This window comes from Macrobrachium rosenbergii, chromosome 51 (assembly GCF_040412425.1).
Source record: "Macrobrachium rosenbergii isolate ZJJX-2024 chromosome 51, ASM4041242v1, whole genome shotgun sequence".
In the NCBI taxonomy this organism is placed as follows: Eukaryota; Metazoa; Arthropoda; class Malacostraca; order Decapoda; family Palaemonidae; genus Macrobrachium; species Macrobrachium rosenbergii.
Window position 1 is genome coordinate 67242819 of NC_089791.1, and position 19837 is coordinate 67262655.

At 37.5% G+C, this 19837-nt stretch overlaps 1 protein-coding gene across 1 annotated transcript in view; it reads left to right on the plus strand.

Moving 5' to 3' along the window:
- Sap-r (Saposin-related) overlaps positions 1 to 19837 on the plus strand; it is a 168492-nt gene that overhangs the window by 143826 nt on the left and 4829 nt on the right. Inside the window, exons 17-19 of the mRNA XM_067095684.1 lie at positions 164 to 341; positions 10606 to 10766; positions 10883 to 11074. Coding sequence (XP_066951785.1) covers positions 164 to 341; positions 10606 to 10766; positions 10883 to 11074 — 531 coding nt within the window. The remainder of the gene's footprint in view (positions 1 to 163; positions 342 to 10605; positions 10767 to 10882; positions 11075 to 19837) is intronic.

The window sequence follows — 19837 nt, forward strand, 5'->3', positions numbered from 1 at the left end:
AAAGGTTACATAGTTATGTTTCTGTTTAGCGCAAAGTTTGCTTACTTATGAAGCATAATAATACAAAATGAACTTAACCTTGCCCCGTTTATTCTGGAGTAAAATGTTAGATGTAATTCTTTTCTCATTGTGCATAAGAGTTAAAATCTACATACTTTTGCAGGATGAAATTATTGAAGTGGTTGACTACGTATGTGCCCATTTACCTGGAACTCTTGCTGATGACTGCATTGGTTTCATTGAGGAGTATGGAGATGCAATTATTAAGCTCTTGGTTCATGAACTTAGTCCAAAGACTGTGTGCCAGCAAATTAATCTATGCAAGGCACCAGGTTTTACAGGTAAATTTCATTCATTTGTAGTAGTATGGTGTGTGCACACATGCAGGGATGTGTTCATGTGTACATGAATTGTGATTGGTTTTGCTTGTTAGTTTTCTAAGACATCATCAAGAGGACTGACAAATAATGGTGGAAATTATATGTGGTGATAATGCAAGTGAACATACAGATGGCTGGAAAAAATACACATGTAGTAGGGAAGAGGTGCTGCCATACATTCATTACCAATTAAGTCCAGTCCATTTACAGATCTTGTTTTTCCATGTGAGTGGGCTCAATTATAATTCTTTTAATCTTCTTATTAGAATATAATGTCATGAGGATTAAATAAGACCATTATCTTGAGTCTAATGCTTCTTAATATTGTTGGAGATACACTGAAAGTCCCTAAGTTTTACAAGGGCTAGTGTCAGAGGAAACTGTCAGAATTTCTACGTGGACAGGACATTTATATCTGGTTTCTGCTAGATCGTCTGACATTGTGACCAGCCTGGTTTGCTGTAGTTATGCTTCCCAATGTGTGGCTGGTGCATTATTGTTAGGATTTCAAGTTGGGATTTTAACTGCAGCTATGTCCTTAGATTCTTCATGGAAGCTGATTATCCAGATTTATTCCTTGTACTGTGGTAGAACTAAAAACTTGACAGTCTTGGTCCTCACCCAGGATTAACGCCCCTTATTGAGCAACATATGGCCAGCATAACTACAAAAAACCAGATAGGTCAAGTTGTCTGAAATTCAAGCAGCAACCAGATAAAAATGCCCTGTCCATATAGAAATTTTCATTTAGTTGTATTTTTTTCCAACAACGAGGACAGTAGTCCACGTAAAGCTTAATGGTTTTCCAGTGTATCTGTAAACACTATATCAAGAAGTTCTCAATAAAAGGGTCATATTTCATCCTCATCTGTAAAGAATGTGACTGTTCTTCATATTCTTCGTATAATGGCCTCTTAGCTCCTGGCCAGTTGATGGCATGAGTATTTTTCACTAACATGAACAAAAATTGCACCATTCCCATGTGTATATCATGTAATTTTTATGGTGTTTCATTGATTTTATGCTGTTCCAGTGGTTTTCCAGTTTTATCATTATAAAAATTGCCACATGCATTGGATTTGATATACATATCTTAAATATTGTTGGGAGAGCTGATGTTATTCTGAAATGTTGCATTATCTCTTAAGCTCTTAAGGAAATGGAAAATATCTTTTAAATTATTATTGTACCAACGGGGATATGCTGAACTAGGGTATTACAAAAGGCAAGCGTCTTGGGCTTTATTGGTAATGCTAGGGATGTGGAAAACCAGTGTGCAATACAGCTAGCAAGTTTAAAGATGATAAGAAAAGGATAAAACAATCAGAGCATGAAGATGATGTTGCTGCTGTTGTTTACAAGAGGTACAAACAGCAGCATTTAGGAAATAAACAGACTTAAAATTACACAAATATGAAAATCTAAACTTTATATAAATTAACATGACTAATTATGCTATTCATGAAATACTATTGTAAACAAAAAGATTACACAAAAGAAAACTATTAGTTGTGTTTTCAATGTTGTTAGTCGAATAAACGATGTCCATTTCAGCCGACACAGGATTGATGCTGCCTGTGAAACAAACATTTAATCTATATAACTAATATTTGTATCATGATGAATTTGGTGGGGAGTTCTTGAAATGAAAAATATCTTTACAATTCAGATGTTTATTATAAAAATAGAGGTAAGAGGTGCATATTCTCTCAGGCAGTTTACCCATGAATCTCAGCGTTTCCATTCTCACTCACTGTCTTTCAGACAAATTCCACGCATACTGGTAACCAATTGTGGTTTTTCACAGCTGTCATGACTAACTTGACAACATAGTTTCATATAAGTGACTTACCAAGTAATTACATAGCTGACATTTCTAACTCACGCAGCAAATTTTTTAAAATTCGTGGTAGCTGTGCTGCCCCCTTTTTTTTTTTTTTTTTTTTTTTTTTTTTTTTTGTCTAGGTGACAGCCCCCTCCCACTGTTGTGGAACACAGGAAACAACCTGGCAGGTAAACACAATTTGTTTCTGCCCGTTTTCATGTAAGCATATCGTTCCATTTGCAGCAGCTTTTTGGATTACCTGTGGTTCATTTGTGTTTGGTGAAATACAATTGTTTTGGTTGTGCTTATGGTAGACAGTGCTTTGTCAACTTATTTTTTGTAGTTTTTACTAGTTTTCAGTGAATTATTAGAAGTATGTCAGAATTCTAGTATTCGCTACTGTGTCGAGTTAGACTGCAAGTCAAAACTTACTAGAGCTCGTTCCTCTCCTCATATGATCTGTGCTAAATACGGGGGGCAAGAATGTAATACAGTGGTTCCTCAGCGTACGAATGATTCGTTAATCATAATTTTGTTTTATGAGGTAAAATTTTCGAAAAATTCTCTTTCCATATACAAGCTAAAATCTCAACGAGCTGTTTGTTGGAATCTCGTGTGCGGCCGGCCGGGACTGTGGTGGGGGAGAGACGGGATCCCCTTGGTCCTGGATTTTAGGGGGAAGGGCCATGTGGATGTAGGGACGGAGGGATACATAGTGGGAAGGAAATAAAACAACTGGGATGATGGCTCTCTTTTTTAAAATGTCAAAATAAGTTCTGAGAAGTCCTTAATTGACCTCATTTGCATCGTGACCCTGACACAAAATCGTTCCATGCTAGTCTGGATCGTACCTTATGCTCGTGTTTGTGCTTGCGGCTGAGACTTTGCATAACTCTATTGTATCACATTTTTGCAATTATGTTGTAATTAATAATTGGAAAGAACAATGCCACACTTGAAGAAGAAGCCTGCGACTTTGCATAACTCTATTGTATCATATTTTTGCAATTATGTTGTAATTAATAATCGGAAAGAACAATGCCACACTTGAAGAAGAAGCCTGTTATGGAAGTGATGAAGAAAAAGGAGTCTTTAACTGTTGAAGTTAAGAAAGAAATGATCGCCAAGCATGAAGCTGGCACAAGCGTAACTTAGCTTAAGAATATGGCAGATCTATGTCGATGATATTTACCGTTCTAAAGAAGAAAGAGGAAATTAAGTCATTAGAAACTGCAGTAGGAGTAACAAGAATATCGTTTAAGCAGCACCTGCAAGCGGTGGAAGAAATGGAGAAATTGCTGCTTCTCTGGCTGAGGCAGAAAGAGCTTGCTGGAGATTCTGTGAATCAGGCCATGATTTCGCAGAAAGCCTTTACCATTTATGGAGAAGTCACCAGGGACTTGCCATGTCCTCAAGAAATGGAATTCAAGGCAAGCCATGGATGGTTCCAAAAATTTATGAAACGGATGGGGGTGGCAGTAAGTCAGTTGCCCGGCGCGGGGAGGCTGTGAGTGCAGTTACAAAGGCAGCCGAAGGTTATGTGAAGAAGTTTAAAAGTTTCTTGGATTCTCAGGGCTACCAGCCCCAACAAGTATTCAGCTATGATGAGACAGGTCTTTTTCGGAAAAAGATGCCAAAGAAGACCTATATTACATCTGAAGAAAAGGAAATGCCAGGACATAAGCCAATGAAAGACCACCTTATGCTAATGTACCAGGGGATCTAAAAATAAAGCCATTGCTGGTATATAATTCCGAGAATCCTTGAGCATTTAAGAAACATAATGTGCAGAAGAGGCAGCAGGGTGTCATGTGGAAGTCCAACAATAAAACCTGGGTCACACAGGCTTTGTTTTTGCAGTGGTTGAACAAAATGTGTTGCCCAACTATAAAAGATTATTTAGAAGAAAATGGATCGCTGCTGAAAGCTGTACTTCTAATGGACAATGCACCTACCCATCCAAAGGACAAGAAAGATTGCGAGGTGTCGGACAGACAATTTGACTTCATCAACATGTATTCCTCCCTCCCAATACCACACCCATACTCCAGCCCATGGATCAGCAGGTCATATCCAGCTGTAAAAAACTCTACACTAAGGCTCTGTTTCAAAGATGCTTCGAGGTTACCAGAGCAACGAACCTGACCCTTAAGGAGTTTTGGAAGTAGCATTTTGACGTTGTCGGCTGCTTAAAGCTCATTAATAAATCATGGCAGGGCGTCACAAAAAGAATGCTCAATTCTGCATGGAGAAAACTATGGCCTAACTGCGTTCTTGAACGTGACTTTGAAGGTTTCGTTCATGAGGACCAAACTGTAGAGGAGATCATGTCATTTGGCAAAACCATGGGGCTGGAGGAGACCATGAAGACATAAATGAAGTGATTGATGAACACGACGAGGAGTTGACAGTGGTTGAATTGAAGGAGATGCTCGAAGAGACAAAGACAGGTGAGTTAGAGGAACTTTCTACATCTGAGGATGAAGTGGAAACTGTGCTGACGTCGCCACTGTCATCCACAGAAATCAGGAAGTGGTGTGAAACGTTGGAAAATCTAAAGAAATATGTTGAAACAAATAATCCAAGGCACGCAGAAGCAGAACGCGGCACCAGTGTTTGATGACGTGGGTATGAGTTATTTTTGCAGAGTGCTAAAACACTGCAAAAAGCAAGTGTCACTCGATAGGTATTTTACCACAGAAAAAGAAGTGATTCGGGCAAATCAGGTGTAAGTGAAAGCAAGCGGGCAAAACATAGTGAAAAAGAAAAATCAACTGACCCCAGTCCCAGTGGCACATCTGGGAAGTCAGTGGGAAGCGAACCCCCATTTCCCACCCGATAACCCACCACCATCCCCTCCCTCACTCTCTACTGCCTCACTAGCGCTGTCCTGAACACTCGCTTAGGGTAAGATTCTCTTTAATTTTTTTATTGTTACTGTATTGCATTTGATTGTTTTTATATTGTATCATTGTTAACTTTATTTTATTTTTTATGTGCATTGTTACTGCTTTTACGTACATACAGCACAGTAATGTTTTTACTGTCTCTTCTCTTTTCCTCAACTAAACGTTCCCTCCCTTATGTCAGGTCAGCTGTGCATCACTGCGATTATGTAAATTTGTTTATCTATGTTAAATTTTATTGTGAAATGCTTTATTCTTTTATTTATTTTGTTGAGTATGGTTATCATAAACGATATATTGTGCATGCGTTTAAAATAATTGTGTTAAAGTGGGTACAAAGGGTTGATATGGGGAAAATTCTTGAGTGTGGTACAAATTAATTGAATTCCCATTACTCCTTAAGGGAATATTCATATCGATATACAAATTAGAATTTGGAACGAATTAAATTCGTATACCGAGGAACTGCTGTATTCATAAACGTAAAGAGAGATATAGAAAGAGGACAGTGGCTTCTAAAGCTGAAAAATGCTCTTATAGTTTAGAGCCTACACCAAAAGCTAGTTTAGAGGTTAGCTATGTTACTCTCCCTTCTCTATTACTACTGTGCTTGCCCTCCTACTAGACAACCTTCTCCTCCCTTGCCTGGCTCCCATGCTCCCGATCCTAATGCCATTGCCAGTCTCAAGTCTAGATTTGATAAAAAGCTTAATCTAGTAGTAAGTACTATTGGTGATTTGAAGACTCATAAAATGGTTATAAAGAAAGTCCAAGGGAGGCCGATGGGGTTTGCCCACGGATGGTTGCCCCTTCAGCCACACCTGTGATCCACTCCCAGGTGTCGACAGACAGCCACTGGAAAGGCTTGTCCAAGGAGTGCAAGTGAAGGAATCACTATCCATCTTGTTGGTTCACCTAGGCCTAGGTCTGCTCCCCTGAACCTGGGAGAAGACATACCAAAATCATCAGACGGTGGCGCCACAACCACAATATCTCATCTTCTGAGATCATTTTGACACAAATTGCTCCTTCACCTTAGGCTTTCTGGCCAAGAACGAGGACCCGTCCAAGCCCTGGCCTGGCTCATTCACTGTGAAGAACTTGATGGAATTTCATAGTCAAGGGGAAGAAGAGAGAGTACTGTGTCTGGTCATCCGGTCAGAGCATTGGGATACTACCGGAGTAGGAGAGAAAACATCAGGGGCCCATCTAGTGATCTTTGGTGTTCATTAAAGAACCCATCTCGTCCTCCATCAAAGAACGCCTTGTCGTTCTTTGCAAGAGATTTAATTTTAAAAAAGCACATTCCCAGATCCAGGAGGACATTTTATCAAACTTTAAAGTGAGAGCGCACAATATCAGAGCGGTGTCTACTTCCTTGGCTTTTAGACATATGTCTTTGACCTCCATTATCCAGTCTACATACAGGAAATGCAAGTCCATTTTTGCATCTCATTCACTACTTAAAGGAAGTAGATACAGTGTTTAACAATTGCAGTACCTTGGGTCCGTTCTTGGTGGCTTGCATGGTATTAGGTGAAAAATTATAGGAAGCACTCATTTTTGAGTTTTGAGGAGCCTACGTGTACAAGGTATCTGGAGTATCCATCAGTCTGAGTGGATAGGTTGTGGTTTTATCAAGTGTTTTCTTAGTAGGTGACAGCGTTGTCTGGATTTTAATCTTGGTGCTGCACCCACGGCAAGGGCACCTTATTATATGCATTGCTAACCATCAGTCATATCCACTGCAAAGCTCCAACTTAAGTAGAGGCAACCCACTGCTCAACAGCCATGCCACTACAGCGTAAGATGAGCACCAACCAGAGGCACTTTCACCTGCAGTATCTCTCTTACCAGGTAAGGAAACAAGCATTGCATTCAATGCTGGCAAATTTTTTTTATTTCAAAGTCATTACCATGCTTTAATGTTTTGGAGCAGAATATCTCCATGTACAGTATCCCACCTCCATTAAATGTGGGATTCAGCTATGTAATTACTTGGTAAGTTACTTTTATAAAAATGAAATTTTCATGATGAAATTAAATTTCATATATACAGCACTTACCAAGTAATTACAGAATCAGAGCCCACCCTCCACCCCTCTTATGGACATAAGAGGCCCAGATTTTGTTCCAGTTATCATCTGAAAAAGCTGGGCTGTACAAAAAACCTTCTAAGTCTTTCTTTATTCTGTGAAGAGTAACCCAACAAAGTCCCACCACAGAAAAAGTCTGCTGGATGTAAGGTGGGACTTGTTCCTATAAGAAACCTTTTGACTGGAGCCGGTCGACTATCACTCTCAGGTTTCGTCGGCACTCTTCTCTGGTGGCTCCCTTGAAAGGGATGCTGATGCTATTGTCCTTTCTTCTGTTGTTGGAGGGGTCCATTAGTAGTGACCGGAGGCTTGTAGGGCTCTGATTCGCACCAAGTTATCTTAGGCTAAGGAAGAGGAGACTCTCAAGGGCATTGTTTCCCAGATTTCCCTTTTTGAAGAACTATATATATATACAGTATTGTGCAATTCTGTTGCCTGGCTCATCAACAAGTTGTGCGTAAACACACTTCAAAAAGGGTCCATACAGATAGGGGAAGAAAGCAGTAGAGAGGTTACATTGTGGACAAAATGTGCTTCCTTTCAAGCCTTAATGCAACACTCCAGAAATTCTCAGAGTGCTTCCAATAGTGTCCATATAGTCTTTTGGCTACTGCAGTGAACATTGTTCTGGAAGACTATGGAAGCTCTTTAGTAGGTGGAGCCTTGCATAAAATTCAGCCATGTCTTGTCCTGAGATTTTTCTCATAGGGGAGTCCCAAATTGCTGGGTAGCCATGTCCAGTGGGAGGATTTTCCTCTCATAAAGGAAGAAAAATGTTGCTCATTCCTTCACAGCACTATCAGATACAGGGATGGTGGAGACAGATGGCTTTATTTCTGCTGTAAACTCTCATTTCCCAGTCATCACAAAATTCTGAAATTCTGTCTTCACATGATTGATTGTTGCTAAAGTGAAGAGACGGAAGGCTGATGCCTCCCAGAGAGGTTATTGGTTCTGTAAAATTGTTGTTGTGCTATATTTTCCATTAAACTGAAGAAAGGTTGCTTCTATGGCTTTCATTAATGTGGTTGCGTCTATGTGGCTTTCATTGCTATATTGTTAGGAAGGATAACTGTCTCCTTCAATGGTTAAAAATTCCTATTGAAAGAGGGACCAAGTGCCATTCAGTATTGGGAAAGGCTGCTCTGTCCTGAAATTCTATATGCTCAACCGCAGTCAGTTTTCCTTTAATGAGGTAGTCTATTTGGTGAAAGGATGCACGTTGAGTTGTCTCTCCGAGGGTTATCAGTATCATTCTTGGGCAGATATTGATGCCTGTGGTACATTCTAAGGTTTTTGGTGAGAAACCTATCTCTGCTTGGGCAGACTGCAGCCTCTCAATCCTCTAGTTTAAAGGATGAGAAATTTTGTACATACTACACTTGATTCCATATCGAGGACAGACTTGAATTCCTCTTGGGAATCTTGGATATCAACTCTATGCTGATGGTCAGTAGCAAGTGAGTCTTCAGAGGAGTTAGACTCTCATGGGGTCATCCTTGATACTGTTCATGATTTCCTTCCAGAATTCTGAAAGTATTGCAAGCAGAATTTTCCCATCAGGGAAGCCTGCATGAACTGATTGAGCCTAGGCAATCATATCACCACTGCCTGGCAGTATAGAAAGTACAGCAAGCAGAATTTCCTATTAGGGAAGCCTGCATGAACTGATGAGCCAAAGCTGTTGTATTATCACTGCCTGGCAGTATAGAAAGTACAGCAAGTTTAATTTTCCTATTGGGGAAGCCTGCATGAACTGATTGAGCCAAAGCAGTTGTATCACCACTGTCTGGCACTTGAGCCGAAGCAGTCATATCACCACTGCCTGGCAGTACAGAAAGTACAGTAAGCAGTATTTCTTATCAGGGAAGCCTTCTTGAACTGATGAACCTAGGCAGTCGTATCATCACTGCCTTGCAGTATGAAAGATATATCAAGTGGAATTTTCTTATTAGGGAAGCCTGTATGAACTGATTGAGCCAAGGTAGTCATATCATCACTACCAGGCAGTATGGAAAATACAGCAGGTGGAATTTTCCTATCAGGGAAACCTGCATGCAATAATTGAGTTAAGGCAATTGCATCACCACTACCTGGCAGTAAAGAAGTCCAGGATAAATCACTACCCACTAGCAGGTACTGACACTTCAGATGCTCCCTAGGTCTTCGGATTCAGAAGGGAAACTTCAGCAGCTATACAGTATTTCGTCTCCATTGGTGGATTTTAAGTGGTGGTTCCTAGAATCCACTGCATTTGGGGGTACTATTGGCCTAAGTGTGGATTCTGCTCGGAGAGGGATGGAAACACTGCTGTAGTTCAGCTGGAATGATGTACAGTAGTCTCCTTACGTACTCTTGGTGAACCTATAACTCATGGAGACAGCTTAAAAATAAAAAATTTGCTTTTTCATCATTTAAACCTTCTGCCAAAAGCATGTGGCATATTTCACACATGTCCAACCAGCAACCAAATTCTCCTTTATTCCTTCAAGGGCTGGCTCATGGCAGGTAGTTATGAGCCATATCCACAGACGAAAAGCAGACGGCAATTTGCTGTGGTGCCGGTAATGGGTAGGCCCTGCGTAATAGTAGCCCAGTGGTGATAAAAAGAACAAAGTGTTTAATAAAAACTATCTAGTGTTAGCTATCCCGCAAACACTTCAAATTAACACAGGCCTACATGGCCTCAAGTACATGTCCATAGTGTGATGAAGGAAACTTGATCAGTGGGTCGTATCCATAAAGTAATAATAATGTATTAAAATATTAATTCAGAATTACTACAATAACATTGCTTTAAAGGATTTACCCACAAATTCTTCTTAACTCAATTAAGACAAAACTAAATGGATATCCATACTTTATATTTCTACACATTTCATAACCTTTGATTACCTGGTCTTTTCCCAAGCATCAGGTAAAGGTTGTGTAGCCTGTAGGCTACGTTAGTTGGTACATAAATAATCAGTAATTATGTAAATTTATCGTACCAAAAGTTTATAAAATCAGTATCTCTTTAAGATTTTAATTTGTTTGGCAAAGCTCACCATTACAAAAAAGTGCTTTTGTATTCCTATAGAAAAATTACAAATGTCACAATTTTCTCAACACCTGTGATGTCACTGCTGGCAGTGTAATACCTGTTGGAAGTAGACCCACATGAATGTATTCCTTATAACATTGAAAAGAACCCCGATATTGATTATAGAACACTACAAAGGAAATATGTACAGACCTTTAGTAAACAACAAGGCTCATTTGAGGGCGAACAGCGGCTACGCTGTCAAAAATATACATATATTGTATACAGTACTTATATGATATACAGTATGAAGTTTGCATTATTATAGATTTATGGTTTCTTGTTTTTTAAAAGTTAGTTTTAATTTTCCTTCAAGGTATTAGAGCTGTGGTACATGTGCAGTTGGATAAATGTCAGATTTGCAAAGGTGTGGTCAGCTATGTTGACGCAAGGTTGAGAGAAGGTGATGTTACTGTTGAAATTGACACCATTTTGGAGGAAGTCTGTGATGTTTTCCCAAAGGATGTTGATGATGGGGTAAGTCGGGAAGTAAGTTTCTTATGGTTTCATAATGTATTATAATGACTTGAAATTTAAATGTAGCATAAATCACATACTATTACTAAAAGTTATTACTATCTTTTCTTTTGCAGTGCCGAAGTATTGTTGAAGTTTATGGGCCTTATTTGGTGAACCTTTTGGCTGAACTTGGTGATCCAGAAAAGGTATGCCAAGCCTTGAAATTATGCACTTCCAAAGATGGTGTGAAACTTTTGGGAGGAGAGAAGTGTACATGGGGACCTTCTTACTGGTGTCAGTCTCAGCTTCATGCTTCTGCTTGTAAGGTGAGAACTCTTTGTAGTGTGATCATGTATTGTAGGGCCTTGATATTGTAACTTGAGTGTAGAAATTTTGGTGTGTGAAATCCAATGGCAAAATACTTCGTTAGTAAGTATTATAAGAATTGGTGCTTTTTATAAGCTAGATATTTGACCTAGCTTTATAGGTTATTATATTATTAAAACCTGTGGAGAAGAGTGCCAAAATGTACATAGCATGGAAGTTTGCAGGTGCAGCTAAAGTAACTTATCTGTGCCGGAGACTGCATACCACATTGTCCCAATACTATTTTGTATATCTGTAATAAGAGGATTAATACAAATCTGGAGGATGAAGAAAGAGGAAAAGGCCACAGGACCATTGGGAATAACAAGCAGTTTACTTAAATACTTGAAAACTAGATAAAAGCTTAGATCCAGAAAAGCTGGGAGTTAGTATGACATAATTAGAAGAAAAAATTGGTTGTACACTGTAAATGGACATTATAGAGGAGTTAGAGTGCATTGGCCTGCTGTGCTAATACTGGAGAAAGTGCTAGTAAAGAGGCTTGGTAATGAAAATGTTGAAATCAGTAATTATCAGTTTTTCATACCAGAGGTATTGACAATAAGAGTAACTACAAGAAAAGTGCATTGCAGAGAAAAAGGTATTATACTAAATGTATATTGATGTTGAGAAAGTATGTGACAGAGTACCAAGGCAGTCAGTCAGATAGACATTACAAAGGTACAAGATATACATTGAATTAGTGATGTTACTCTACCCATACTCAAGATCTTACTCATGTGGCATTGCTAAACTCTGTAGCTATAAGAAGCCATACTAACATGCCTAGTTTTGTGGCAGCATCAGACAACAAATTTTTGTAACTGCTGTAATGTAGAAAGCGTAGTGTCAAAGGTACACCAACTATTTTCATATGTTCAGAATCATTAAATACATACTATCAAGGCGAACTGTGTTTTGCAGAGAGCATGTTGTTAGATTGGCTCATCAGTAAGTCAGTAGTGATGCTGGAGTTCAGCCTCACATGTTTGAAGACACCAAGTATTGATCATCTAAGGGTAGAAGCAACATCATTTAGCTTTTGGGCCAGCAGTTAATTACAATGGATGTAGAATCATTTGTATTATGTCAAGGCCAATAATCATATAACTGGTGAACACTAAGAAGAAAAAGTGAATTGCAGTAAAAAAAATTTTTTCAACCCATTCTTTTAGATTCATAACTACAGTTACTAATATCTCTGTATCCGATAATGAAAATTTCCAGATATAATTAAAAAACAGTCTACAGATGTAAAACGTCAACTTTGCACCCTTACTCCCCCAACCTTGTCATTGCCACATAGCCATACATGCTAAATATGCTTATAAACAACAAGCAGCATACTTCAGTATGCTTATAAACAACAAACAACACACTTCAGTATGCATTTAAGCAACACAAATACATTATACAGCACTAAACAAAATAAACACCAAACTGTTCAATATACTGTATATACTGTATGTGATGTATGAAAAAATTAACATTGAAGTTCTTTCTCTCCTCTCTTACCTGTGAGATACACCAAAACTGCTTACCTGGGCCAAACTTGAAAAATCTCTATTTATAAAGAATAACCCAGAGAGAGAAGCCCAGCAAAAGGTTAGCAATGTGATGTATATGTGTATATATATGCACACATTCATGTACAGTATGTCTACACATCTGATTTTGTATGGAACCAGTAGTTAACATTTAGTACTGCAATTTGGTATAGCCATCCTCATAAGTGATGCAGCATGATTCTTTTTGCATTGTCCAAACTCCCAGACTCAACGAAACAGTTACCAAATATTGCTAAATTAGTATTTTTTCCGCTGTCATAAATGTCGATAAATTCTTGAATTCACAGCTAACATTATTTTCCCTGTGGTTATACATATGATCTCATATGCATTGGTATAATTTGTAATCTATGTGAAATAATTTTTTTTACATTGCTTAGCTCAAAGCACTATGATAAGCATAACTTGCTACTCGGATTGGTCATTGTATCAGTCAAAATTTTCAAAATGTTGCAAAATGATTTATAGGCCTAACAAAAAAGATATAAAGCTTCTAAGATGTAATCTCGTTTGCTAAACGATTTATTTTTAGATATTACCTCTTCTTTAAAGAATAAAAATGGTATAAATTATATCGAGATGATAACCATTAATCTAATTATTTACTAGTATTAACGCTGAGGCCTGTGCAATACTTTTTAGCTGACTAAGAATGTTATTTTCTTGAAAGCCCTTTTACTTGCTTTTGGTGTATGATTGATTCATTCGTAAGGTAACTTGAAGTGCAAGAATGTGTAGATAACTTTATATGTTTTGTAGCCAGAAATTGTTAATGTAGAATTGTGATTGCTAAGTGTCATGTATTTTTAGAGAGTAAAGACATGTCTAGGCCTAGGAACAAAATTTTGCCGTTAACACAAATGTAATTGCATTGGGGAATATTTGCTAATGAACCATTATTTTTTAATTGGTTAATAAATATAATGTGCACACATTTTGATTTTTTATGAAAATCTAAATATTCCTTTAACAGAAAATAAATATTTTCAAGATAATTTCCTTGTTTTTACACATTGTAGACCTATGTTCCAGCTGGTTCACGTTGCCACCACTCATAAGGTTGTCACACAAGCCCCACCCACCTACTGATATTGGTGTAGCATCACTTCTGACTATGGTTGTACCTCCACATTAAAAATCTAATCAAAATCATTCAGATCTGTGTGTGTCTGCAGGACTTTTTAAATATTTCTTACAGCAGTGTTTTTATTAATTTTTTTGGCAACAATAATTTATGAAATCGTGACGCCATATGAAACACGTAAGCTATCGTAAATCATTGGTTGAAACCTTTTGATATGCAGTGCACCTATATTTACTGAATAACACAGTTACATTAATTACATTCCCATAGTAGTCATTACATTGAGAGAGAGAGAGAGAGAAAATACACAGTTGTTAAATGGTTACACCTGAAATAACAGCAAACAAAATATGAGTGCTGCCTAATCATTTTATCTCTCCTGTGACTCGTGGACATACTATACAATGGACCCCCCCTCTATATTGCAGTTCAGCATTCATGGCTTTAGTTAATGGTGGATTTTACTGTGAATCATATCCCCAGATATATTGTGGAAAATTCACTAATTCGTGAAATTTTTCATGGAGCAATATTCACTAATTACTGTAGTTTCATTTTATTTTCATGACTAAATATACATTTTTTATGATAAAATGGTTTACAGTACTAATTTTCAAATATTAATGTTAGTATTATGTAAATCATACATTTACTCACTAGTGGTGAATGTTGATTGAAGATGATGATGAATTAGCTGTGCAGGCCGATGAATGATGATGAAGATATGACTGCACAGCAAAGCAGATAAGTTACATCTCTGGGGTGCTCCTTCCCCTTCTTCAGGCACTTTGGTGACCAGTTGCACTTCTTCAGGGGCTAGCTTTGGGAGGCTTTGGAGAGTCCTCCTCCTCCTCCTCCTCCTCCAGTTGCACTTCTTCAGGGGCCAGCTTCGGGAGGCTTTGGAGAGGAGTCCTCCTCCTCCGCCTCCTCCTTCCCCTCCCCCTCCTCCTCCTGCTCCTCCTCCTCGGTCTGTGGTCTGTCAGGGCGTCAGAGTGGGCATCAATGGGAGGGGGGGCCGACTTCATTTCCACCAAGGATTCTTGCAAAGAGCATTCTCCCCTCATCCTCTTCTTTCTCGATGTACCAGACAGTACTCTGTTCACACTATAATGGGCAGCTACTGGGGCATAACTTTTCCCTTCCCTCAACATTTCCTAAACTCTTACATTCTTGTGGAGCATCATGACCTTCTTCTCTGGTTCTTAGGCACTTTCCCAGAGGCCTTAGAAGGAGTAGGGCATTTATGAGGCATGTTAGGGCACGATTAGAACAGATGTTAAGTACAGTACACTGATACGCACCGATACAGAACATGCAAACAGTAGAAGCCTATGCAGTAAACTGGGAAACTGGGCAGAGATGCTGGATCACATTGTATACAGTACAGGATAAGAGAAATGGTCTCTGCTGCCAGTATAATGGGAAAAATCAGCAGGAGGTTAATTAAATTTGAGGCTTAGTCAGAAGCGACTCTCTCCTGGTATTCTCCCTGGAGAGGCATCACGGTCTCGGCTCTTGATGAGGATTGTGGGCCACTCCTGAATCCTACACATTTGCTCCATCCTCTGTGGGTCTACCTCTGCCCCTGTCTCCCCTTTATATATATATATATTATATATATATATATATATATATATATATATATATATATATATATATATATATATATATATATATATATATATATATATATATATATATATATATATATATATATATATATATATATATATATATATATATATATATATATATATATATATATATATATATATATTACTCTTTATTTAAGGAAATTCAAACATCATTTTTCTACATATCTACCATCTAACTCTATACACTTTTCATATATATATATATATATATATATATATATATATATATATATATATATATATATATATATATATATATATATATATATATATACTCTTTATTTAAGGAAATTCAAACATCATTTTTCTACATATCTACCATCTAACTCTATACACTTTTCAAGGCGCTGTTTCCACCTCTGCAACCCTTCTTTGTAGAAATTTGGGCCTTTCTATTAAACCATGTTGAAACTGCATGTTAAGCAGCATCCAAAGATTCAAACCGACTCCTCTTAAGTGTTCCTTGAGTTTTGGGAACAGGAAAAAATCTGAAGGAGCAAGATCAGGACTATAAGGAGGATGTGGAGGAGTTTCCCACCTAAATTTCCGTAGGACTTCTCTTGCAACCCTTGATGATTGTGCTGGAGCGTTATCATGATAGAACAAAATTCTGTGTGTGCAACTTTCCTCGACGTTTTTTAGCCAATGCAGTCTTCAGTTTTTGCAAAACACCTTTGTAGTAGTTCCCGGTGATTGTTCATTGTCCTTCAAGGAAATCAATCAAAATCACTCCTTTGGAGTCCCAAAACACTGTTGCCATAACCTTCTGGGCAGATCTTGCCACTTTGAACTTCACTGGTGCAGCTGAACCTCTTGGTAACCATTGCTTTGATTGAATTTTACTTTCTGGGTCATATTGATGGATCCAAGTTTCATCTCCAGTAACAATTCGGTCAAAAACTCTGATTCATTTGATTCAATCTTCGTTAAAACTGCAAGAGAAAGTTCAGCTCTTTGATGCAGTTGGTCTTCGCAAGCAACGCTTTTGGGACCCAACGTGCTGAAAGTTTACTCAAACCAAGATTTTCATTTAAAATTGAAAATGTGGAACCATGGGAGATCCCAGTTTCATTAGCTATCATATCGATAGTAATCCGACGATCTTCATCCACTAGATTCTGCACCAAAGCCACAATTCTTTCATTTTTTGCAGTCGATGGTCTTCCCTCTCTTGGGTTGTCTTTGAGGTCCTCCCACCATCCTTAAATCGCTTTATCCAATCATAAACAACTGATTTAGATGGAGAAGAATCTCCATAAACTTGTTGCAAAGCTTCAATAATTTTTCCTGGTTTCCAATCAAGCTTGGTAAGGAACTTGATGTTAGCTCTCATCTCAAAAATTTTTATTTTCCATGGGTTCAAGAAGTTACTTTTCTGAAGCAGATGTTAACACCACGGTAGCAAGAGGATGACTGAGGTAACAAGTCTATATGGATCACTACATCACAGATAATTGTTTACCAAGTATTTGGGTTGTTTCATTCCTGTGTAAATACATCATTCAGCAATTTTTCCTGGAACTTTTTGACTTACCCTCGTATATATATGGAACAGAAATAAATTTCTGACTCACATCAGGGTCGAACCCAGGCCTTTCAAATGAAAGGCAAGGGCGCTGCGCACTAGGCCATACAAGTCTAAAAGAAGCTGGAACCTGAGAGCAACGGCACCCAAGGAATTACTTGGGCAAGCCAACTGCTTGCATACCAGTGCTGGTATTTCCCCAACTTCCTGACTCAGCAATGACACAATTGACAGCATTTCATTCAAATTAACCCTTCTGAGTGAATAAGGTAGAAATAATCAACACACAATCATGTGTGGGACAAAAATAAATTTCTGACTCACATCAGGATCAAGCCCAGGTCTTTCAAATGAAAGGCAAGGGCGCTGCCCACTACGCCATGAAAGTCTAAAAGAAGTTGGAACCTGAGAGCTGCACCCAGGTAATTCCATTTGAAAGACCTGGGTTCGATCCTGATATGAACGGAGAATTCACCCATTCGCAGGATTTTTCACTGAGAATTATTCACTAATTACTGTATTTCCATATCATTTTCATGACTAAATGCACTTTTTGTGATAAAACTGTTAAAATACTTGGGTATAAGCATTTTTAGAGGGTTTTTCTTGTGTTTAAACTATCAAAATAGGCAGTTCTAAGTGTTTTTAGAGGGGTTTTAACCCTTAAACGCCTACTGGACGTATCATACGTCGACTAAAATTGTCTGTAGGGTGCCAAGTGGACGTACCGTACGTTGACTACAAAAAATTTCAACCTTCGGTCAACTTTGACTCGACCGAAATGGTCGAAAAATGCAATTGTAAGCTAAAACTCTTACATTCTAGTAATATTCAATCATGTACCTTCATTTTGCAACAAATTGTAAGTCTCTAGCACAATATTTCGATTTATGGTGAATTTTTTAAAAACTTTTTTCTTACGCCATTTCGTAACTCGGCGAAAATTTCAGAAATTCTTTGTCATTTTGTCGTAATTTTTGCACTGTTCTATATTAGCCGTTACATAAAGTTTTATATATGAAAATGTGTGCAATTTCATGTACAATACAACAGAAAATAACTCATGGTTGTAGCTTTTATCAGTTTTGAAATATTTTCATATAAATCACGATAACTGCCAAAATTTCAACCTTCGTCAACTTTAACTCGACCGAAATGGTAAAAACGCAATTGTAAGCTAAAACTCTTACATTCTAGTAATATTCAATCATTTACCTTCATTTTGCAACCAATTGGAAGTCTCTAGCACAATATTTCGATTTATGGTGAATTTTTGAAAAAACTTTTTCCTTACGTCCGCCAGAAATTCTTTCATCACGTTGTCGTAATGTTTGCACTGTTTTATATTAGTCGTTACATAAAGTTTTATATATGGAAATGTGTGCAATTTCATGTAGAATACAACAGAAAATAACTCATGGTTGTAGCTTTTATCAGTTTTGAAATATTTTCGTATAAATCACGATAACTGCCAAAATTTCAAGCTTCTCGTCAACTTTAACTTTCGACCGAAATGGTAAAAAACATAATTATAAGCTAAAACTCTTACATTCTAGTAATATTCAATCATTGACCTTCATTTTGCAACAAACTGGAAGTCTCTAGCACAATATTTCAATTTATGGTGAATTTCTGAAAAAAAAAAAACTTTTTCCTTACGCTCTGCGCTACGTTAACTCGGCCGAACATCTCAGAAATTCTTTCGTCATGTTGTCGTAATGTTTGCATCGTTTTACATTAGTCGTCACATAAACTTTTATATATGAAAATGTGCGCAATTTCATGTAGAATACAACAGAAGATAGCTCATGGTTGTAGCTTTTATCAGTTTTGAAATATTTTCACATAAATAACGATAACTGCCAAAATTTCAACCTTCGGTCAACTTTAACTCGACCGAAATGGTAAAAAAACGCAATTGTAAGCTAAAACTCTTACATTCTAGTAATATTCAATCGTTTACCTTCATTCTGCAATAAATTGGAAGTCTCTAACACAATATTTCGATTTATGGTGAATTTTTGAAAAAAACATTTTCCTTACGTCTGCACGGTAACTCGGCCGAACATCTCGGAAATTCTTTCGTCTCGTTGTCGTAATATTTGCACCATTTTATATTAGTCGTTACATAAAGTTTTATATATGAAAATGTGCGCAATTTCATGTACAATACAACAGAAAATAACTCATGGTTGTAGCTTTTATCAGTTTTGAAATATTTTCATATAAATCACGATAAATAGAAAAAATTCGACTTTCGGTCAAATTTAACTCGACCGAAATGGTCGAAAACTGCAATTGTAAGCTAAAACACTTACAGTCTAGTAATATTCAATCAATTAGCTTCATTTTTCAACAAACGGGAAGTCTCTAGCACAATATTTCGATTTATGGTGAATTTTTGAAAAAAACATTTTTTTACGTCCACACGTTACAAATTCATGCATCATTTTGTGATAATATTTTCTCTGTGTTGCTTTGATCGTCTTACAATTTGTTATATACCAAAATCATCGCAATTTAGTGTACAATACAACTAAAAAAATTAACTCATTAGCTTTAACCGTTGTTTACAGCGATTTGTATACAATTATGTTTTTTTTTTTTTCGCTGTCATATATTCCAATATTTATACATGATAATGATATTTTTTCATTTCTGATGGTTGCATACTAAACTTCAGGCAATGAGAAAAAAAGGAGCCAAAAATGAACTCTCAATCTTAAAAACTAAGCGTGCTGTGATTTTTGAAAAAAATTTTTTTCCGCTTTGGCGCTAACTCACCGAACGCCGCCGGCATATGGGAGACGTTTTTGTAAATAGAGGCTCGGCGTTTAAGGGTTAAGTATTCGCAGATTTTAGCTATTTGCAGGGGTGCAGTACGCATCCTC